Source organism: Mustelus asterias, chromosome 2 (assembly GCF_964213995.1).
Source record: "Mustelus asterias chromosome 2, sMusAst1.hap1.1, whole genome shotgun sequence".
Lineage (NCBI taxonomy): Eukaryota > Metazoa > Chordata > Chondrichthyes > Carcharhiniformes > Triakidae > Mustelus > Mustelus asterias.
The window spans coordinates 36,444,112-36,468,915 of NC_135802.1; the positions used below are offsets into that span (position 1 = coordinate 36,444,112).

General features: G+C 42.4%; 1 protein-coding gene across 4 annotated transcripts in view; it reads left to right on the top strand.

Moving 5' to 3' along the window:
• The window catches only part of arhgap12b (Rho GTPase activating protein 12b), a 191,967-nt gene that overhangs the window by 111,876 nt on the left and 55,287 nt on the right, over positions 1 to 24,804 (top strand). For all 4 annotated transcript variants that reach the window (XM_078233355.1, XM_078233365.1, XM_078233375.1 and 1 more), the window contains 2 exons: positions 6,542 to 6,673; positions 19,791 to 19,871. In XM_078233355.1, coding sequence (XP_078089481.1) covers positions 6,542 to 6,673; positions 19,791 to 19,871 — 213 coding nt within the window. The remainder of the gene's footprint in view (positions 1 to 6,541; positions 6,674 to 19,790; positions 19,872 to 24,804) is intronic.

Genomic DNA, 24,804 nt, shown 5'->3' on the forward strand with positions numbered 1-24,804 from the left:
GGAATTACAAACTTGCCATTAATCAGGCCTCTAAACTGGATGTCTATCTGTTGCCAAGGGTAGAAGATCTGTTTTCCCCTCCTTGCAGGAGCAAGACATTCTCTAAACTTGACATGAGCCATGCCTACCAGCAGCTTTTGTCAGAGGAGGATTCAAAACGTGTCACAGTCAACACTCTCTTGGCTGTTCAAATACAGTCGTCTGGTTTTGAGGGTGTCCTCTAGTCTGGTGATTTTTCAGAGGGCAATGGATAATCTGTTGCAGGGGATTCCTAATGTAGCAGTTTACTTGAAAACTGGAAAAGGGCACCTCAGCAACCTGGATCAAGTGTTAAAAAGATTTCAGAGGCAGGACTGTGCCTGAAGCACAGCAAGTGCTTCTTCCAGGCACAGAGTTTGAAATATTTGGGTCACAAAATCACAATGCAGTGTCTGTCCTCAGTGGAAGACTAAGTCAGAGCCATCAGTGCGTGGAATTCATTACCACAAGAGGTAGTTGATGCCAAAACATTGAATGTATTTAAGAGGCAGCTAGATATAGCACTTGAGGCGAATGGGATCAAAGGTTATGGGGAAAAAGCAGGATTAGATTAGGCTATTGAGTTGGATGATCAGTCGTGGTTGTGATGAATGGCGGAACAGGCTCGAAGAGCCAAATGGCCTCCTCCTCCTATCTTCTATGTTTCTATGTATGTTTCCGTCAAGGAAGTTCCAAACCCCAGAAGTGCATCTGTGTTCAAGTCATTTCTGGGCATGGTGAATTAGTACAGGAAGTTTCTCCAGACCGTTCAACAGTGTAGGTGCCACTGTATCTACTGCACACAGAAACAAAATGGAAGTGGGGGCCCACACAAAAAGTTTCAAAGTCATGGAAGTGCTGCTAGAATCAGCTAACTTGTTGGTTCACTTTGATCAAGACAAAGAACTCATTGTCATGCAATCCCTCGCCCTACTGTGTTGGGCCAGTACTCTGGCATCTGATGGAGGGCGGGTCAGAAAAACGCATTGGTTTTACATCATGTACACTGACAACAGTTGAGAAGGGATATTTGCAGTTAACCAGGAAAAGTCTAGCCATCGTTTTTGCTGTGAAAAGATTTAATCAGTTGAAGAAATTCCTGATGCAGGGTTGGCCCAAGGTTGGAGGGATGATGAATTGAGACCACATGCAAAGTGAAAAGATGAGCTGAGTGTGTAGGATGGTTGTAACCTCTGGGAGTCCAGAGTAGTCATCCCACCCTCTGGTCTTTCACAAGTCTTGAATGAATTTCATGAGGCTCACCCAGATGCCTCCCAAACGAAAAGTTTAGCCATATTTAAGGTGGATCAGAACTTGGAGAACTTGGCGAAATCCTGTCCTGCATGTCAGAACAATCAGAGGCTGGCAACACCAGCACCATTACATCCATGGGAGTGGTCTGCTCATCTGTGGTCTAGGCTTCTTGTCTAGACTTTGCAGGGCCGTTCATGGGTCATACATTTCTAGTCATCATGGGCGCACATCCCAAGTGGGTGGAAGTACACATCATAAACAACATTACAGCTCCCATTGTGACAAAGAAGCTACGCCAGGTTTTTTGCACCTCGTGGTTTACGGGGTTCTCTTGTTTCTGATAGCGGTAAAATGTTTACAAAGTAAGGCCAGGTAGCTGCCTTAATGACTATCATCCGGTGGCTCTGACATCCATCATTATGAAGTGCTTCGAAAGGTTAGTCATGACACGAATCAATTCCCAGATTACCTGTATCCTCTACGGTTTGCCTCCCGCTGTAACAAGTCCACAGCAGATGCCGTCTCCCTGACCCTGCACTTAGCCCTGGAACACCTGGATAACAAAGACACCTACGTCAGACTCCTATTTATCAACTACAGCTCAGCTTTCAACACCATTATTCCTACGAATGCACCCTCCACACCAGTGTCCCACCAGGCTGGGTCCTCAGCCCCTTACTATGCTCCTTATGCACCTATAACTGCAGCCAAATTCCCTCCAAATCGATCTTCAAATTTGTTGATGACCCCACCATAGTGGATCGGATCTCAAACAATGACGAGATGGAGTACAGGAAAAAGATAGAGAATCTGGTGAACTGGTGCGATGACAATCTCTCTCTCAATGTCAACAAAAAGAAGGAGGTAATCATCGACTTCAGGAAACGTGGACAGGGGCATGTCCTCCACTATGTCAATGGAGACAAAGTTGAAATGGTCGAGAGCTTCAAGGCTTTAGGTGTCCAGATCATCATCCATGCAGACACTACAGTTAAAGCCGGCCAATGCCTCTACTTTCTCAGAAGACTAAGGAAATTTGGCATGTCCATTATGACTGTCTCCAACTTTTACAGATGCGTCATAGACAGCATTCTTTCTGGTTGTGTCAGAGCTTGGCCTGGCTCCTGCTCTGCCCAAGACTGCAAGAAACTACAAAGGGTCATGAATGAAGCCCAGTCAATCGCGCAAACCAGCCTCCCACCCATTGAGACTCGGAAAAGCATAATTAAGGACCCCACGCACCCCAGACATTCTCTCTTCCACCACCTTCTGTCGGGAAAAAGATACAAAAGTCTGAGGACACGTACCAACCAACTCAAGAACACCTTCTTTCTTGCTGCCATCAGACTTTTGAATGGACCTACCTTGTATTAAGTTGATCTGTCACTACACCCTAGCTATGACTATGACACCACATTCTGCACCCTCTTCTCTCCTTCTCTATAATTGGTATGTTTTGTCTGTATACCTTGTAAGAAACAGTACTTTTCACTGTATACTAATACGTGACTATAATAAATCAAATCAAAATAATTTGTTCCAAGAGTTTATGCAAAGGAATGGAATGCACCATGTGCATACTGTGTCTTTACATCCAGCTTTAAGCTGTTTAGCAGGGCTAGCTGTTCAGACTCTGAAAGAAGGTTTGAGGATAATGGTAGGTGATACCCTGGGAACCAAGCTCACAGTTCTTGTTCCAAGCCACAAACAACATCAGGACTCTCACCAGTTGAATTACTGATGGATAGGAAGTCAGTCTTGGATCTGCTACACCCAGATGTCAAAGCAAGAGTGGGAAGGAGGCAGGAAAAAGCAGAAGGAGAGACATTTCAACCTGATGTAAGGCATGTTGGCAGTAACCAGTGTTGGCTGCCTGGAGTTATACTCAACAAAAGTGTTCCAGTATCTTTGGTAGTGAAACTGACCAATGGAAGAGTTCTTTGCAGACATTAGGATCACATTCATCTATGACGTGACTCAGAGACAGCAACATTTCCAGACACATGGTAGAAGAAAATGCTGCCGTGGACATTTGACAGGGACATTTGAACATATTCTCTCTCTCTCTCTCTTTCCCCCCCCCCCCCCCCCCCCCCCCCCCCCCCCCAATAGTATACTTTACTTTATTCATTACAAGGATTTCCAGTGGACTCTACTCCAGGAGAGGATGAGGGACATTCATGCACAGATAACTGACCTCCTCGTGCGCCCACAAGTTCACCTCCATTGAAAATGGAGGTCACGGGTCAGTGTAGTTGCAAAGTTCCTGAAGGACTAATGTATAATTTGATCCATGAGTTTCGTTATGTTTCTTTCCTTAAAGGGGATTAAAATTAAGGGGAGGGTTGGCAGTGAGTGGTGGTGAAGTGTTATAGTAAGCATGTCCTTATTTGAATGTTGATTTCTTTAGCAGGTCTCGTCTTACTACAAGGGACCTGTGTAACAAGCTGACTGCAGTCCTGAGTCTGCTCACCATAACCCTTAATTCCTTTACTGTTCAAAAATTTAGCTATCCTTACCTTAACATTCAATGAGGCAGACTCAGCTGCTTCACTGGGCAGGGAATTCCACAGATTCACAATCCTTTGTGCGAAGAAGTTCCTCCTCAACTCAGCCCTAAACCTGCTCCCTAGGCCTAGTTTCACCCGCCAGTGGAAACAACTTCCCTGCTGCGACCTTATCTATTCCCTTCATAATCTTGTATGTTTCTATAAGATCTCCCCTCATTCTTCTGAATTCCAATGAGTATGGTCCCAGTCTACTCAGTCTCTCCTCATAAGCCAACCCTCTCAACTCCGGAATCAATCTAGCGAGTCTCCTCTGTACCCCCTCCAGTGCCAGTATATCCTTTCTCAAGTATGGAGACCAAAACTGTGCACAGTACTCCAGGTGTGGCCTCACCAGCACCTTATACAGCTGCAACATAACCTTGCGGTTTTTAAACTCCATCCCTCTAGCAATGAAGGACAAAATTCCATTTGCCTTCTTAATTACCTGCTGCACCTGCAAACCAACTTTTTGTGATTCATGCACAAGGACACCCAGGTGCTTCTGCACAGCAGCATGCTGCAATCTTTTACCATTTAAATAATCCATTTTGCTGTTATTCCTACCAAAACGGATGACCTCACATTTAAATATTGAAGATTGAATATCACAACACATTCAACTATCTTTTTGTGGCAAAGTTAGCACACTGATCTATTTTGTACTTAATGTAATGTCAAATTTGAACTGTTATGTATTGTGCCTTAACATTACAAGTGTGATGAATAAAGTAAAGTATACTATTGGGGGGGGGGGGAGGGGGGGAATGTTCAGTGATATTGTTTTATACATTTTATGTGAACATTGATCAGTGCCCATATTTGTTGATGAAACTCAGCAGGGATTCAAATGCCCCATGCTTGTGTTCCCTTCCCTTTGATTCATATATTCATTCCCATTTTTTGTCACTTTGAGTCACATGCTTACCACTAACTTCCTGCTCACCAATTCAAGTGCTGCAAAGCTGAGTTGCTGCTGTGCAGGGAGAGGAATGCAGGACAGACACGCAAAGAACCAGATGTGTGCAAATTACTATCTGTTTCATGTGAGTGGAATTCCTCAAGTTGTTTTCAAGTCCTGCATTTGAACTGTTAGTTCGAATCTTCTTGGAAAAAACCCATAGCTAGAGGCTGTGTGTGAACTGATGTTTCCTTTTAGGAATGGAAGCTAAAAGATATACTGTAAAACTGGTGATTTGTAAGCTGCTTGAAAGCATTTTTTTCCGCAGGTAGGGAAATGTACTTTGTAACGAGCGTAAGGTAAAGTCACCATAGTCGCAGATGACCTTAGCTGCTTTGAGGGGGAGAGCTGACTGTTGATCATTTAACCTAAGGATCACCACACCTCAGGCAAGGGACAAGGTTGAGAAGGTGGGGCCTTCATGAAGAACCTCAGCCAGTACGGGAATTGAACCCGTGCTGTTGGTCGCTCTACATGACAAACCAGCTGTCCAGCCAACTGAGCTAAACCAACCCCCCCGTGTGTGCCATATATTTTATTTTTTTTAAGAAGGGCCATGACCCATAAAACAAAACACTAGGATATATTTCAACTCGCATGATCATTGTCTAGTTGTCCACACTTGCCTGTGTATTTAAACATCCCATCTTCCTCAGACGTTCCATAAAAAACATAGTAATCCATTTTGTAATGTCAATACTACAGCCATTTCCATTTGACTCGCTCAGTGGGACAGATGGAAGCAAGGACTGATGCCAGACTTTCCATTAACGCTATAAATAAAGATGTGCCACAATTTGAAAGTTAAATTGTTGCTTGTGATTGAATGTGTATTAATGAGATTTTGGGAGGTCCAGAGAAGGATCATTATACTTCCAGCAAACAAGATGAAACATTGGAATCTCTGCACTCATTATTTGCATGTCAGCTGCTGGAAACAGAAGTTAAAAAACGTTTATTTATTAGTCACATGTAAGGCTTATATTAACACTGCAATGAAGTTCCTGTGAAATTCCCCGAGTCGCCACACTCTGGCGCCTTTTCGGCTCAATGCACCTAATCAGCATGTTATTCAGACTGTGGGAGGAAACCAGAGCACCCGGAGGAAACCCATGCAGACACGGGGAGAACATGCAAACTCCACACAGACGGTGACCCATGCCGGGAATCGAACCCTGGCACTGAGGCAGCAGTGCTAATCACTGCCACCGTGAGTTCATTAAAGGGAGAGGAAAAACACCTAGTGATGGTGAAGTCTCCCTGGTCCTTTAAGTATTAATACAGCATGATTCCAAACTTCCAGCTCCAGTGGAAGGGATATGGGGGGGGAGCGGTGCAATGCTGCCAGCATCCTCTATTCCAACTCTGAGCTCACACCGAAAGCATTCTACAAACACCAGATAGAAATCAATTTGGGCACTGTAGGGAAGAGGATACAGCACCTGCACAAAACTGATTCCTGTCCAGAGCTTTTTCTAGCTGTAGGGAGATGTCGGTCTTCCCACACGATGTAGCTGCTTCTTGGACAGTGACCACACTAATGTGGCCAGAGAGGTTAAGATACCACAACCATCTGATGTCTCGCTCTACCTTCAGTATAATAATTTATTTCATGGCTCAATATTGAACGACATTTTTGAGTTAACAATTTTTCATTGTGTCAGATTTACAGAAGGCAAGTTAAAGGTCAAGTAACAAAAACTAGCTTTTGCTAGTTTTAGTAAATGGTGAACATCATGTTTTCATTTTTTTTTGTTAATAGTACAACATCTCAGCAAAGCAACAGGAAGTTGTTGGTAAAAGTAGAAGCTTGGACAGGAAGCCAACTGAGCCTTTAGTGTTGACAAATTGGAGACATAGCACGTATGGAGTTGGGCAATTGGACCTTGAAAAGGTAGGAAATTGTACCCAGTTAAATAAGTGAAAATTTCTTATGTTTAATGCATAAAATTGCTGTTCCCAACGTCAATGGTTAATTCATAACGCTGATTCGTTATAAAGTAATTACATTGCTGTCTGTGGAGCATTGTTGTGTGCTTATTTATTGCCAAGTTTACTGACAATGATAGTACTTTGAGGTGACATGATAAAGCACTACATAAATTGATCTTTTTCATTTTTTCTGTGATTTGGGCAGAAATATAAAAGCAAGATATTGTGGATGATAGGAATCTGATGTAATAACAGAAAACACTCGAACCACCTCTGTGTGCCCTCCCCCCAAATAAAACCCACCACCACCTCTGACCCCTCCTGGTGATTGAAAAGTCAGTTGGTGTTGCACCAGCTGAAAATGCAGCAAAAAGCAGCTGAGGGCAGCCTTAATTAATTAAGGGTGGGAATTGTACCTCTCTCTGCCTCCCACCCTAAAGAGTAGCCATCCAACCTGATTGTCAGGCAGCTCTTTAGTCGCAGTAGCATGAGGGTCAAGTAATGGCCACTGCTGGTACTACCCTGGGGAAGAAGTGTTGTGGATGCTGCACTTAAAATGAGTCTGGGGAATTTAGTTGGGCCTGCCTGGCAGATCCCAACAGCATGGTGTGGGCAGTAAGAGGTCTCAGGGTTGCAGTCTTATGGAGGGGTGCCTCTTATTAACACAAGAAAGCCTAAAAGGAGGTAAAACCCCTATCTGCCTCCCAGCAGCCCATGCAGTGAAAGTTTTTTTTTTCCAAACTACATGCATCAGTTTTATTAGCAATAGCACATTTCTTACAAAGGTGACCTTTCGGGAGGCAAACGTCAGATCCCTGGTCGAAGTTCTCACACAGCACTCATACGTACCACTGGAATCTGATCTTTGCTCTGTGGTATTTCTCCTCGGGTTGTAGTTATAAAGCTCCACTGCCGATGGTGTGGGCCAGCTGTTAAGAGTTGTAAACACTCTTGCCAACTTTCCAGCCTGTAACATCCTCCATAATTGTAGCTTCTTGCTCCTTTGAGACGCAGAGCCCTCCAATCCTGCTTAGCACGCAGCAGAGGTAGCAATGATACATGTGTTTCCAAGTCTTCAATCTGAAGGCGCCTTCCCCTCCCTGTTCCACCTGAACAGCTTCCAATATCTAAAGAGTAAACTTAATCCAATCCCAAACATGCTGTAACCTGACAGACTCCTCCTGGGGAGGTTTCTCTTGTAATCCACAGATTCACAACCCCTTCGAGGGGGCAGGTCCTGCTTCACCTTGATAGCCGCCATCTTCTCAATTCGTTAGAGGCAGCACGAGATCCTTAAGTAGCCATTAACAGCCACTCGAGGGCTTTATTAGGTTCAAGGGTGGGTGGGTTGCCTGATACCACCCCCACACCCACCAATATGGGAGACAAAGGGCAAGCAAAAATTTAATTTGTTTAAACTTGAGATTAATCTTGATTGTAGATGAAATGGCTTATATTCTGCAAAATGTAGTGCTGGTTATTTATAATAAAAATATCAGCTGAGATATAGGCAGAGCTAGTCCACGGACTGAATGGAATATTATTCCATCTCTGCACAATTGAGTTTCCATAATAAATTAAATTTGAGGTTTTTTGTCCAACCATAATTTTAGCAGAAGTATTGATGACCTTTAAAATTCGGCTTAATGGTAATGTGCCATATGGAAAGTGGTACAATATAGGGTCATAGGATGATAGAGAGAGGACAATTCATCTTATCTGTGCAGGTTTTTGAAAGGGCTACCCAGTTAGTTAGTCCCATTCTTCTTTTCTTTCCCCAGAGCTCTGCAGATTTTTCCCCTTTAAGTATTAATTTAATTCTGCTTTTAAAGTTATTGAATCTGCTTCCAGCATTCTCAGGCAATGCATTCCAGGTCATAACTCGTTTTTAATTTTTTAAAAATCTCCTTATCTTGCTTCTGCTTCTTTTTGCTAATTATCTTAAATCTGATTACTGGCGCTTCTGCCACTGAAAACAATTTCTATTTATTTACACTATTGAAAGCATACATTATGTTGAACACCTCTGTTAAATCTCCTCTTATTCTCCTCTGATGTAAGGAGAGCAGTTCCACTTTCTCTGGTCTCTCATCTCTTAACAATCTAGTGAATCTCATCTTTACTTGCTCTAATCCTTTGACATCCTTCCTAAAGTGTGGTAGCCAGAATTAGACACAATTCTCCAGCTGGGGCTTAACCAATGATTCATAAAGGTTTAACATAGCTTCCTTGCTTTTGAACTCTTCCTATACCTCTATTTATAAAGCCAAAGATCCCATGTGCCTTTTTTCCAAGTGACCTTGTCAGCTTGTCCTGCTACCTTCAAAGATTTGTGTACATACGCCCCCTGGTATCTCCTTTCACTGCATCCCAACCCCCACAATCCAACCGTTAAAATTGAATGTGATTTTTCTCATATTGATTTGAGTAATGTATCTGAAATTGAATCTGCTCTTATCTGCTGGACTCGGGGGACATGGAAAAAACATTTTAACTGTTGTGTTCACAAATAGGTTTCAGTACTTCATGGTACAAATGGACCACATTCAATTAAAAATTGGCTTTTTGACATTTAAACTCACTCAATATTCAGGTGAAATAAATTCATTTGGGAAATCTAACAAAAGTGCGCACACTATTTTAAATAGCTATATAATAACAGAAAGAAATCATTTACTTCAATGAAATGTACATTATTCCCATATCCCTTTATCATATTTTAGTTTCTAGCTTTGGTGCAATTCCATTTTTTAATATAATTTCTTTGAACAATTTTAATTGTTCAAATAGCTTAAATGTAATTTGTGCCTAACAGAATAGTCGACTACGTATTATCATTAAATATTTAACTGATTTGAAATGTTATATAAACGTGGAGAGAATTGGTGAGAATCCACACAGGTATGATAGAATTGTGAGGAGGATATTTGTTTAAGTGCTGTAGATTTTCAGATATAATGCACCCAGTTATAGTGTAGGCAAAAGCACACATGTATAACAGACCCTCATTTTCTGAACTGTATATTGTTCTGGTAAAATGTTAGTGTTTTGGTATCTGTATGGTACACACCCACAGTTTTGTAATTTCAGGGGAAGAGGTACATATCAAGATAGCAATTCATTGCAATCACCCAATATAAAAGGTAAATTCTGAATGAGAAAGCAGGTTTAAAACAACGTGTGGCTGGGCACCAAGTTATAGTACTAAAAAGTGGAAGAAAAGATGCATAGCGGACTGGGAGAGGCAGAATTATAAATAATATAGAATTAGGTGGGATCATAGAAATTACGAAGAGGTCTAAATATTAGCTTGGAGTGCATATAAATGCATGAAGGATAGTTAATAAGGTTGGTGACTCGCAAACATAAATGGCCACGTTCAAATATGATGTAGTGATAATGAGACATTCAAAAAAGGCAAGAATTTGGATGCTCAGTATTTCTGGATACTGGGTTTTCAGAAATCATGGGGAGGAATAAATGGAGTGGGGGGTAGCAGTTTTGGTTGAGGAAATATTACAGTGCTGGAGAGAGGGAATATCTTTGAGGCATGCGCTGGAATGCGCTGCCAGGCAAGGTGGTGGAGGCGGACACACTGGGAACGTTTAAGACTTATCTAGATAGCCATATGAACGGAGTGGGAATGGAGGGATACATAAGAATGGTCTAGTTTGGACCAGGGAGCGGCACGGGCTTGGAGGGCTGAAGGGCCTGTTCCTGTGCTGTATTGTTCTTTGTTCTTCATTAAGGCCAGTATCAATTTGGTTGGAGTTAAAACACAGTAAAGGAGCTATTTCACTACTTGGTATCCTTTATAAACTACCAAATATTGGAAAGGAGATAAAGGAATGGATTTGTAAAGAAATTACCGGGAGGTACAAGAACTATAGAGTAATGATAATGCAAGAACTCCAATGTCCCAGTGTTGAATGGAGTAATGATTGTGTTAAGAAGGAGAATTTTCTTGATCAGTATGTTTCTGACCCAATGAGGAAGAAGTGGTCTCTTCCTGGGGAAGTAGGTGGGTCAAATGGAAAATGTAACAGTTGGGAAGCAGTGTGGAAAGTCGTATCAGAATATGGAAACAGGCCCTTCGGCCCAACTTGTCCATGCTGCCCTTTTTTTTAAAACCCCTAAGCTAATCCCAATTGCCCACATTTGGCCCATATCCCTCTATACCCATCTTACCCATGTAACTGTCTAAATGCTTTTTAAAAGACAAAATTGTACCCGTCCCTACTACTACCTCTGGCAGCTTGTTCCAAACACTCACCACCCGGTGTGTGGAAAAAATTGCTCCTCTAGACACTTTTGTATCTCTCCTCTCTCGCCTTAAACCTATGCCCTCTAGTTTTAGACTCCCCTACCTTTGGGAAAATATATTGACTATCAAGCTGATCTGTGTCCTTCATTATTTTATAGACCTCTATAAGATCACCCCTCAGCCTCCTACGCTTCAGAGAAAAAAATCCCAGTCTATCCAGCCTCTCCTTATAACTCAAACCATCAAGTCCCGGTAGCATCCTAATAAATCTTTTCTGCACTCTTTCTAGTTCAATAATATCCTTTCTATAATAGGGTGACCAGAACTGCACACAGTATTCCAAATGTGCCCTTAAAATGTCTTGGTACAACTTCAACAAGACGTCCCAACTCTTGTATTCAATGTTCTGACCAATGAAACCAAGCATGCTGAATGCCTTCTTCACCACTCTGTCCACCTGTGACTCTACTTTCTAGGAGCTATGAACATGTACCCCCAGATCTCTTTGTTCTGTAACTCTCCCCAATGCCCTACCATTAACTGGGTAAGTCCTGCCCTGGTTTAATCTATCAAAATGCATCACCTCGCATTTATCTAAATTAAACTCCATCTGCCATTCATCAGCCCACTGGCCCAATTGATCAAGATCCTGTTGCAATTGGAGATAACTTTCTTTACTGTCCACTATGCCACCAATCTTGGTATCATAAGGTTCAGATCAGTTATGGAGAAGGACAAACAGTCATCTAAAATAAAAGTATTTTTAAAAAGTTCTTTCGTGGGACATGAAAGTCACTGGCAAGACCAGCATTTGTTGCCATTTCTAAATTGTCCTTCTGAAGGTAGAAATGAGACTTCACCTTGACCGCTGTAGTCCACCCAGTCCCACAATGCTGTTAGGAAGGGAGTTCCAGGTATTTGATCCAGCGGCCCATGAAATAAACTATATAGTTTCGGGTCAGGATGATGTGTGGCTTGGAAGGCAACTTGCAGGTAGTGTGTTCCCACGTGTCAGCTGCTCTCGTCTTTCTGGGTGATAGAGTTTGGCAGCTTGGGTCTTTGTGACTTACTGTAATGTAACTTGTAGATGGTACGTACACACTGGTGCCACTGGCACGGATAGTGAATGTTTAAAGTAGTGAATAGGGTACCAGCTTTGGCCTGCGAGGTGTTGAGCTTGTCATTGAATCATCGAGGTTTACAGCATTTGTTGTGTTGTTAGAGCTTCATTTATTCAGGCAAGTGGAGAGTATTCCATAACAGTCCTGACTTCTACCATGATAAGAAGTCTCACAACACCAGCTTAAAGGCCAACAGGTTTATTTGATAGCAAAAGCCACTAGCTTTCGGAGCGCTGCCCCTTCATCAGGTGAGTGGGAGTTCTGTTCAAAAAAAAGGGCATATAAAGACACAAACTCAATTTACAAGATAATGGTTGGAATGCGAATCTTTACAGGTAATCAAGTCTTAAAGGTACAGACAATGTGAGTGGAGAGAGGGTTAAGCACAGATTAAAGAGATGTGTATTGTCTTCAGCCAGGACAGTTAGTGAGATTTGGCAAGCCGTGGGGGTTACAGATAGTGTGACATGAACCCAAGATCCCTGTTGAGGCCATCCTCGTGTGCGGAACTTGGCTGTCAGTCTCTGCTCAGCGACTCTGCGTTGTTGTGTGTTGTGAAGGCCGCCTTGGAGAACGCTTACCCGAAGATCAGAGGCTGAATGCCCGTGACCGCTGAAGTGTTCCCCAACAGGAAGAGAACACTCTTGCCTGGTGATTGTCGAGTGGTGTTCATTCATCCATTGTCGTAGCGTCTGCATGGTCTCCCCAATGCACCATGCCTCGGGACATCCTTTCCTGCAGCGTATCAGGTAGACAATGTTGGCCGAGTTGCAAGAGTATATACCGTGTACCTGGTGGATGGTGTTCTCACGTGAGATGATGGCATTCACCAGGTACACGGTACATACACTTGCAACTCGGCCAACGTTGTCTACCTGATACGCTGCAGGAAAGGATGTCCCGAGGCATCGTACATTGGGGAGACCATGCAGACGCTACGACAACGGGTCAATGAACACCACTCGACAATCACCAGGCAAGAGTGTTCTCTTCCTGTTGGGGAACACCTCAGCGGTTTAGGCTATCCAGCCTCTGATCTTTGGGTAAGCGTTCTCCAAGGCGGCCTTCACGACACATGACAACGCAGAGTCGCTGAGCAGAGACTGATAGCCAAGTTCCGCACGCATGAGGACGGCCGCAACCGGAATCTTGGGTTCATGTCACACTATCTGTAACCCCCACAACTTGCCTGGGCTTGCAAAATCTCACTAACTGTCCTGACTGGAGACCTGTGCTTAACTCTCTCTCCACTCACATTGTCTGTGCCTTTAAGACTTGATTACCTGTAAAGACTCGCATTCCAACCATTATTTTGTAAATTGAGTTTGTGTCTTTATATGCCCTGTTTGCGAACAGAACCCCCACTTACCTTAAGGGGCCAGTGCTCTGAAAGCTAGTAGCTTGTGCTACCAAATAAACCTGTTGGACTGTGTTTATCCCAGTCCGACGCCGGCATCTCCACATCATTCTGTCATGATGGCAGACGGGCTTTGGGGAGCTGGGAAATGAAGTCCTTATTGCAGAATCCCAAACCTCTGACCTGCTTTGGTAACTACAGGATGTATGTGGCCAACCCAGTTAAGTTTCTGGTCAATGATAACCCCAGGATATTGTTGGTGAAGGATTCCGTGATGACATTGCCATTGAATGGCATGGGGAAATGGTTAGATTCCCTCTATTTGGAGATGGTCGATGCCTGGCATTTGTGTGGCACTAATGTTACTTGCCACTTGATAGACGAAGCCTGAATATTGTTCAGGCCTTGCTGCATATGGGCACAGACTGCTTCAGTATCTGAGAAGTTGTGAATGGTGCTAAACACTGCAATCATCAGCAAACATTCCCACTTATGATAAAGCAGCTCAAATTAGTTGGGCCTAGAATGCTACTCTGAGGAACTGTTGTAGTGATGTCCTGAGATTGAGATGATTGGCCTCCAAAAACAAGAACTAGTTTGCTTTGTACAAGATATCACATTTAGTCAAATTCTACTTGATGTCAAGATCCGTCACTTGCACCTCCTATCGAATCCCTGCAGTACAGAAGGAGGCCATTCAGTCCATCGAGTCTGTACTGACCACAATCTCACCCAGGCCCTATTCTCGTAACCCCACACATTTGCCCTGCTAATCCCCCTGACACTAACGTCAATTTAGCTTGGCCAATCAACCTAACCCGCACACCTTTGGACTGTGGGAGGAAACCGTAACATCCGGAAGAAACCCACACAGACACTGGGAGAAAGTGCAAACTCCACACAGACAGTGACCCGAGGCCGGAATTGAACCTGTGTCCCTGGCGCTGTGAGGCAGCAATGCTAACCGTTGTGCCACGTGCCGTTTTGAATTTTGTCTTTTGTCCATGTTTGGTCCAAGGCTAGGATGGAGTCAAGTAGCCCTGGCAGAACCTGACTGAGCATTTCTAGCTGTACTGAAACAGCTCGCTTAGTTCTCGAGCAGAAGTCTTCTGCTGATGTTGTCAGGGTCCACATCCTTTGCCTTCAGCTATTTCTTAATATCTTGATGCTGCTTCTGGCACTCTGCTCATTGAATGTTGATTCCTTGGCTTGATGGTAATGGTATCCTGACGGATTTGCTGAGCAGTGATTGTGGTTGAATGCAGTTCTGATGCTGATAACTCCCAACACCTCATGGATGCCCAATTTTGAGCCACTAGATCTATTCTGAATCTATCCCATTTCACATGGTGATAATACCACACAAAACAATGGATTGTATCCTCAGTGTGAATTCAGTATTTCACCCATAAGGGCTGTGTGGTAGTCATTCCTATCCATACTTTCATGGGTGGGTGCGATTGTGACAAGGAGACAAGATTGGTGAGCGAGGTCTGGTAGGTTTTTTCTTGTTGGTCCCTTCAGCACCTACTGATAATCTGATTGTCTCATGGTTACCATTCCTGAGATGAGCTTTTAATTCCAGATTTAGTAATTTATTGAATCAAAATTGCATCAGCTGCTGGTAGTGGGATTTGAACTCCTATTCCCGGAACATTAGTCAGGCTCTGTGGATTTCTAGTCCACTAACAACTGGAGGGAGGCTAATTTTAGTGGGTTGTGGACTGATTTGGCTCGGATAAATTGGAGTCAAAGATGGGCAGACAGAAATGTAATGTTGCGATGGGTGATCGGCCCAGGTTCATTCCACATGCAGGAAAGGGAGAGCAACCAAAACCAGAGCTCCCTGGATGACAAAGCTGTTGGAAAGTAGAATGAAGCAAAAATGGGGGTGTATGACAGATATCAGCTTGATATACGAGTGTGAATCTAAAATTCACAGAGCAAGAAACAGTACAGGAATGGACTGGCAGTTAAATTAAGGAATCATAGAATCCTACAGTGCAGAAGGAGGCCATTTGGCCCATTGAGTCTGCACTGACCTTAATCCCACCCAAGTCCTATCCCCATAACCCCATGCATTTACCCTAGCTCGTCCCCCTGCCACTAAGGAGCAATTTAGCATGGCCAATCCACCTAACCCGCACATCTTTGAACTGTGGGAGCAAGCGGAGGAAACCTGCGCAGACATGGGGAATGTGCAAATTCCACACAGTTACCCAAGCCGGGAATCGAACCCAGGCCCCTGGTGTTGAGAGGCAACGGTGCTAACCATTGTGCCATCGTGCTGCCTGAATCTAAAGGTCTTCAAGTTAATTAGCAGTAAAAGAGTTGTCGGACAAGCTGTGTGGCCACTTGAGGATGAAAATATAGGCTTTTCAGCTTAACATTGCTAGTAGGAAAAGTAATGTCATACTAAGCAAGAAAATATTAAAAGATCTAGAAACATCTAAAGGAGTATTTGCTAGAGTAGCTGGGGAGGGTTAAACTAAAATGGTAGGGGGATGGAAACCTACGTAAGGAGTCAGAGGAGGGGGAAACGAGGATAAAAACAAAAGATGGGAGTAAGAAAAGTGATCGGCAGAGAAACCAAAGGCCAGAAGCAAACAGGGCCACAGTGAAAAATAATGGGAATAGGACAGGGAATGTTAACAAGACAAGCCTTAAGACTTTGTGCCTTAATGCATGGAGCAATCGCAATAAAGTGGATGAATTAATTGTGCAAATAGATGTAAACGGGTATGATGCAATTTGGATTACGGTGATATGGCTGCAGGGTAACCAGGAATGTGAACTGAACATCCAGGGATATTCTGTATTTAGAAAGGACAGACAAAAAGGAGAAAGTGGTGAAGTTACACTGCTGAGTAAAGAGGAAAATAATGAGGAAGGATATTCGCTCTGATGTGGAATCTGCATGGGTAGGCCAGAGAAAAACCAAGGGATAAAAGCGTTAGTGGGGGTTGTATCTAGACTCCCAAACTGTAGTGGGGATGTTGGGGAAGGCATTAAACAGGAAATTAGAGATGCGTACGATTAAGGAACATCTGTAATTATGGGTGACTTTAATCTGCATATAGATTGGGCAAATCAAATTAATAAAATACCATAAGGGAGGAATTCCTGGAGTGTGTAGGGATGGTTTTCTAGACCAATACGTTGAGAAACCAGCTAGAGAACAGGCCATCTCAGACTGGGTATTGTGTGATGAGAAAGGAATAATTGACAATTTAGTTGTGCGAGGTCCCTTAGGGATGAACAACCACAATATGATAGAATTCTTCTTCAAGATGGAGAGTGACGTAGTGGATTCTGAGACTATGGTCCTGAATCTAAATAAAGGAAATTATGATGGTATAAACGAGTTGGCTATGATGGATTGGGAAATGTTACTTAAAGGGATGACAGTTGATAGACATTGGCAACCATTCAAAGACCGCATGGGTGAACTGCAACAATTGTTCATTCCTGTCTGGCACAAAATTCAAATGGGAAGTGTGGCCAAACCATGGCTTACAAACGAGATTAAAGATAGCATTAGATCCAAGGAAGAGGTGTACAAATTAGCCCAAAAAAGCAGCAGACATGAGGATCAGAAGCAATTTAGAATTGAACAAAGGAGGACAAAGGGATTGATTAAGAAGCAGGAAATAGAGGATGTAAGTAAGCTTGCAGGGAACATAAAAACTAACTGTAAAAGCTTCTATAGGTATGTGAAGACAAAATGAACCATGAAGACAGTCAGAAACTGGGGAATTTATAACGGGGAGTAAAGAAATGGCTGACCAACTAAATACATACTTTTGTTCTGTCTTCACAAAGAAGGACACAAATAATGCATTGGAAATGTTGGGGAATACTGGGTTTAGTGAGAGGGAACTGAAGGAAATCCGTATTGGTAAGGAAATGATTTGGGGGAAATTGATGGGATTGAAGGCTAATAAATCACCAGGGCCTGATAACCTACGTCCCAGAGTACGTGGAGAAGTGGCCCTCGAAATAGTGGATGCATTGATGGTCAGCTTCCATGATTCTATAGACCCTGGCTCAGTTCCTATGGATTGGAGGGTAGCTGATGTAACCCCACTATTTAAAAAGGGAGGTAGAGCAAAAACAGAACTATGGACCAGTCATCCTGACACCAGTAGTGGTGAAAATGCTAGAGTCCATTGTACAAGATTTATATTAATGATTTGGATGAGAAAACTAAATATAATATCTCCAAAATTACAGATGAGACAAAGCTGGGTGGGAGGGTGAGCTGTGAGAAGGATGCGGAGATGCTTCAGTGCGATTTGGACAAGTTGAGTGAGTGGGCACATGCATAACAGATGCAGTCTATAAAGCAGATAAATGTGAGGTTATCCACTTTGGGAGTGAAAGCAGGTTATTATTTTCGAGGCCTGGGACTTGAAGAGCAGTTGCTGAAAGTAAGTATGCAGGTGGTGAAGAAGGCAATTGGCATGTTGGCCTTCATTGCGAGAGAATTTGAGTACAGGAACAAGGATGTTTTGCTGCAGTTATACAGGGCCTTGGTGAGACCATACCTGGAATATTGTTTGCAGCTTTGATCTCCTTATCTGTGGAAGGATGTTCTTATAGAGGGAGTGCAGTAAAGGTTTACCAGACTGATTCCTGGGATAGCAGGACTCACATATGAGGAGAAATTGAGTCGGGTTAGGATTAAATTCACAGGAGTTTAGAAGAATGAGGTGGGAATCTCAAGGAAACCTATAAAATTCTAACAGAGCTAGACAAGCTAAATGCAGGAATGATGTTCCTGATGGCGTGAGAGTCCAGAACCAGGGGTCATAATCTAAGGATATGGGGTAAACTTTATAAAACTGAGATGAGAAATTTCTTCACCCAGAGGGTGGTGAGGCTGTGGAATTCTCTACTCCAGAAAGCAAATGAGGCCAAAACATTATATGTTTTCAAGAAAGAGTTGGGTATAGCTCTTGGGACTAAATGGATCTAAGAATATGGGGTGAAAGCAGGAACAGGTTACTGAATTGGATGACCTGCCATGATCGTGATGAATGGCGGAGCAGGCTTGAAGGACCAAATGGCCTATTTTCCATGTTTCTATGTTTAAAAAGTAAGAATGCATATGCAACATTCATGTCAGGAGAGAGAGTCTTGCTGGGTAAAACTCTTCATTTAGGACAGGTGAATAGATCAGGACAATTTATTTACTGAAATCTATCTAGATTTCCAAAAGCCTTCGATAATATATTAGTTAGACAATAAACCAATATGGTTACAGCATGCAAGGTCAGGGGGTAAAGTAGCAGAATGAATAACTCGCTGGTCAGCTAAAAGTCCGAATGCAAAGGGGCTACAGAATCGCAATTCTCAATGGCAAAAAGTGGGAATTGAGTTCCCATGAGGATTAGTGCTGGGGCCATTGATGTTCACAATTCATAATAGCAATTTGGACTTTGGAATCAAAAACACAATTTCCACATTTGTAGGCAACACCAAATTGGGAGGGATAGTGAACACTGAAGGGACTGCAACAGATTGCAAGAAGATATCAATAAACTTAAAGAATTGACTTTTAATTGGCAAGTGACATAGATACATGCGAGACATTATATTTTGGTAAGGAAATAAGAATCTAAGCGAGATACAGGAACAAAGGGATCTGGGAAAGCCAATGCACAAATCAATAAAAGTTGTGCCACAGGGTGGCAAGGTTATATCAATAGTAAACTAAGCACCAGAGTTTATTTTTAGAGGGATAAAATTGAAAAGTAGATGTGTTATGCTAAACTTGTTTTGAACTTTGGTTAGAAGCCATATAAAAGATGCAAAAATGACTTTGGAGAATGTCGCCAGACCTGAAGTTAAACTCATTATGAGGGTTAGATGAACAGGCTGCATCCCTCTTCCCGGGACTGGGGAGTGAAGTACAGTAAATGAAAAAATCTGTTAAAAAAAAACAGTTGAATAGTAAATCAGTTTGCCAAGAGTACTGTAACACAACCATAATTTGCAGTTCTGATCAAAGAAAATGGCTGCTATGTTCCCACCAATAGGTTTCATTGTTATGGAGAAAAGTATTTTATACCTGTGACACTTTATGAATAGAGTATTTTTTAGTAAATCGTAGACTAAATAATTTGTTATTACAAATAATTTAAAAATGCATGAATTGAGAGATCATCAGGCTGGGAAAAATGAATAGCAGATGCTGTAACTTCAGTCATTACTAAAGTAGGTATCAACCCTATATTTGTTTATTTGATAAAGATTCAAGTTCTTTTTGAATTTTTAAACCCGTAGCAAATTGAGGATATATGAGTAACCAATGAGAAACATCTTGATTTTCCAGTTCACTGCAAAAAAGCACAAGCGCAATTCCTCTGAACATCTCTGTGCTCCATCTTCACTGCCTTCGCAGCATCCAGAGCAAGTTAGTATTTTATTTTAATATAAATTATCCTGAAACGCCCTTTAATGCAAATATATCTCTTAAATTTGTATTGTTTATATATTGTTTTGATTCGTGTTAGTCTTAATGAATTTCAGTTCTTCTGAGTTTTTCTGTTTGAACTAACATTGACATTCTGATTGGGCAATTCTCATTATGGTTTGGTGTTCTTGAATTATGGTGTCTTGACTTGAAATTCATTACAGTATATGTGTTATTTTACAAAAGTATAACAGTTCGAATTTCTTGCTAAGGAAGTTATTGGCCTACTAAGTAACAATTAAGCTGGCGTTTTTACTTTCAGTGAAGTAGATGTGTCATTGAATCCCATAGAATTCCTACAATGCACAAGGAGGCCATTCAGCCTATCGAATCTGCACCAACTCAGAGCATTTTACTCAAGCCCACCCTCTCTGCTGCCTTATTCCCGTAACTCCATGCATTTACCATGGCTAATCCACCTAACCTACATATTTTTGGACTGTGGGAGGAAACTGGAGCACCTAGAGGAAACACACGCAGATACAGGGAGAAAGTGTAAATTCTACACAGTTGATGTTGCAATAGTATAAATTTGGAGCTGAACATTCAAGAGATTGGTAAACGTCACTTTGTTTTGCTATTGGGGGCACAAAGCATTTAAAAGCATTTTTATTAAGAATGTAATTGATGCATTTGCTCCAATTTCTGACCATGACATTAAAACGTAAAGAATTTTAGCAGTTTCTGAGCAATGATGCATTTAACATGCATGTGTACCTATGAATTGTGCAGGAGAGTGTAAAAATTAATCATTGTGCAGCTTGTACTGCATCACTGAAATTGCTCATTTATATTCTAAAACTGTTTTTGTATTTTTGGTTGAAGTTGAGTTGATTCATTCATGCTGAATTTACTAAATAATAACCATGCATTTTTCTTTGTGTCCACAATTTGTATAGTGAAGTAATTTTCAAATTCCAGTGGGAGAAAAAATCCGATCTAACTCTATTGCCACACAATTACGTTATAATATGGTTTACACTGATTTGTTCATAAAAAATTGCAGTAAGAATGAGGTACACTGTAAATTATTTCTAAAGGAGTTTAGTAAAGGAGGGAAAAGGAGTTGTTTAACTTTCCAAATATTGATTGGAACCTTTGTAGGTCAAATAGTTCGGATGGGGCAGTTTTTGTGCAGTGTGTGCAGGAGGGTTTCCTGACACAATATGTGGATAGGCCGACAAGAGGTGAGGCCACATTGGATTTGGTACTGGGAAATGAACCGGGCCAAGTGTTAGATTTGGTTGTGGGAGAGCACTTTGGAGATAGTGACCACAATTCGGTGTCTTTTGTTATTGCAATGGAGAGGGATAGGGCCGTACGGCAGGGCAAGGTTTACAATTGGGGGAGAGGTAATTATGATGCGATTAGGCAAGAATTAGGGGGCATAAGTTGGGAACAGAAACTGTCAGGGAAAGGAACTAATGAAAAGTGGAACTTTTTCAAGGAACAAATACTGGGTGTCCTTGATAGGTATGTCCCTGTCAGGCAGGGTGGAAATGGCTGAGTGAGGGAACCATGGTTCACGAAAGAGGTGGAATGTCTTGTGAAAAGGAAGAGGGAAGCTTATGTAGGGATGAGGAAACAAGGTTCAGATGGCTCGATTGAGGGTTACAAGTTAGCAAGGAATGAGCTGAAAAAGGGGCTTAGGAGAGCTAGGAGGGGACATGAGAAGTCCTTGGCAGGTCGGATCAAGGAAAACCCCAAGGCTTTTTATTCTTGTGTGAGGAATAAAAGAATGACCAGGGTGAGGTTAGGGCCGGTCAAGGACAGTAGTGGGAACTTGTGTATGGAGTCAGTAGAGATAGGCGAGGTGATGAATGAATACTTTTCTTCAGTGTTCACCAAGGAGAGGGGTCATGTTTTTGAGGAAGAGAAGGTGTTACAGGCTAATAGGCTGGAGGAAATAGATGTTCGGAGGGAGGATGTCCTGGCAGTTTTGAATAAACTGAAGGTCGATAAGTCCCCTGGGCCTGATGAAATGTATCCTAGGATTCTTTGGGAGGCAAGGGATGAGATTGCAGAGCCTTTGGCTTTGATCTTTGAGTCCTCGCTGTCCACAGGGATAGTGCCAGAGGACTGGAGAATGGCGAATGTTGTTCCTCTGTTTAAGAAAGGGAATAGAAATGACCCTGGTAATTATAGACCGGTTAGTCTTACTTCGGTGGTTGGTAAATTGATGGAAAAGGTCCTTAGGGATGGGATTTACGACCATTTAGAAAGATGCGGATTAATCCCGAATAGTCAGCACGGATTCGTGAAGGGCAAGTCGTGCCTCACAAATTTGATAGAATTTTTTGAGGAGGTAACTAAGTGTGTTGATGAAGGTAGGGCAGTTGATGTCATATACATGGATTTTAGTAAGGCGTTTGATAAGGTCCCCCATGGTCGGCTTATGATGAAAGTGAGGAGGTGTGGGATAGAGGGAAAGTTGGCCGATTGGATAGGTAACTGGCTGTCTGATCGAAGACAGAGGGTGGTGGTCGATGGAAAATTTTCGGATTGGAGGCAGGTTGCTAGCGGAGTGCCACAGGGATCAGTGCTTGGTCCTCTGCTCTTTGTGATTTTTATTAATGACTTAGAGGAGGGGGCTGAAGGGTGGATCAGTAAATTTGCTGATGACACCAAGATTGGTGGAGTAGTGGATGAGGTGGAGGGCTGTTGTGGACTGCAAAGAGACATAGATAGGATGCAAAGCTGGGCTGAAACATGGCAGATGGAGTTTAACCCTGATAAATGTGAGGTGATTCATTTTGGTAGGACAAATTTTAATGTGGATTCCAGGGTCAAAGGTAGGGTTCTGAAGACTGTGGAGTAACAGAGAGATCTTGGGGTCCATATCCACAGATCTCTGAAGGTTGCCACTCAAGTGGATAGAGCTGTGAAGAAGGTCTATAGTGTGTTAGCTTTTATTAACGGGGTTGGAGTTTAAGAGCCGTGGGATTATGCTGCAACTGTACAGGACCTTGGTGAGACCACATTTGGAATATTGTATGCAGTTCTGGTCACCTCACTATAAGAAGGATGTGGAAGCGCTGGAAAGAGTGCAAAGGGGTTTACCAGGATGCTGCCTGGTTTGGAGGGTAGGTCTTATGAGGAAAGGTTGAGGGAGCTAGGGCTGTTCTCTCTGGAGCAGAGGAGGCTGAGGGGAGACTTAATAGAGGTTTATAAAATGATGAAGGGGATAGATAGAGTGACCGTTCAAAGACTATTTCCTCGGGTGGATGGAGCTATTACAAGGGGGCATAACTATAGGGTTCATGGTGGGAGATATAGGAAGGATGTCGGAGGTGGGTTCTTTACGCAGAGAGTGGTTGGAGTGTGGAGTGGACTACCTGCATGATAGTGGAGTCAGACACTTTAGGAACATTTAAGCGGTTATTGGATCGGCACATGGAGCACACCAGGATGACAGGGAGTGGGATAGCTTGATCTTGGTTTCAGATAAAGCTCAGCACAACATCGTGGGCCGAAGGGCCTGTTCTGCCCTGTACTGTTCTAGTTTTTTAAAAGAAGTTAGAGTTTATCCATCTATTGTAATTTTAAGTTATCAAAGAAGTAAAAATACTCTGGAGTAGAATTTAATTTATTATCCATATAAAATCTGGAATTAAGAATCTACCGATGACCATGAAACCATTTTTGATTGTTGGAAAAACCCACCTTGTGCACTAATGTCCTTTAGGGAAGGAAATCTGCTGTCCTTACCTGGTCTGGCCTACATCTCCAGAGCCACAGCAGTGTGGTGGAATCTCAACTGCCTTTCAAGGGCAACTACAGATGGGCAATAAATGCTGGCCAGCCAGCAACGCCCATGTCCCATGAATGAATAAAAAAAAGTTTCCGTCGAACTTTGAAACTTATTGCAATTATTGCATCAAAGGGTTTGATTGAAATTTGCCCCTCAGATGGCGCTATCTTCATTCTCAATAAGGTATTCGACTGGGGCTGTCTATTCCCTGTGCAAGGCATTGCATCAACAGCATTTCAGTCTATCATGTTAGAATTCACTGTCTCTCAAAGTTATTGAATTATCATCACTCTAGTTCCCTGTGGCCATTCTTTCTGACTGCAACCATAGTACACTACTTTCCTGACACCTTTATAATATTTAGCACCCCATTATCTTCCATCATCCCTCCTCTGTGATTCACCTCTGCAGCACTGTCCTCCCTTGGTTGCACTTCTACCTGTCCAGCACAATCATTATATTACTTGCCATGGCTTTCCCTCCTGCAGTTACACAGTGTGGGTGCCTTTTATTTTCTTCTCTCTTTCATCCATAGTTGTACTGACACTATTCAAGCTCTACCTCTGCTACTAACCAGCATCAAATAGCGGAAGAGGAGATTTCTCCAAAATTATCATAAAACCGGAGGCCAGATGGTTTCTTATGGCAATCTGGTAGTTTCCTAATCTCCATTACTGCTATTAACTTTTCATTCCAAATTTATTTAATTAACTGAATTTAAATTCCCCAGCGGTCGTGATGGGATTTGAACTTGTATGTCTACCAGATCATTTGTCTAAGTCTCTGGATTGTTATTCCATAAATATAACTACAATGCAAACATACTTGCTTACATTATCTGTCATTTAGTCTTAATAAATAATGTCAAACTAATTTAACATCAGACCCAATTGTACCTATAGTCAGGGCCCTTAAGTGTGAATAGACACAAAATTGTAAGCATTATTGTGGAAATTACTTGACCTGTACTTGACCCTTTGGAAAGAAGTCAAAAGCAAGATAATCACAGTCATTTGAACATTGCTGGTTGTTGTATTGACTAGATATGGTTCTGTGTTGGAATTAACCTAGGAAATAATTGTGAAAGATTGTCAATTTCTCAGCTTTAATCCTTTGCTTTGA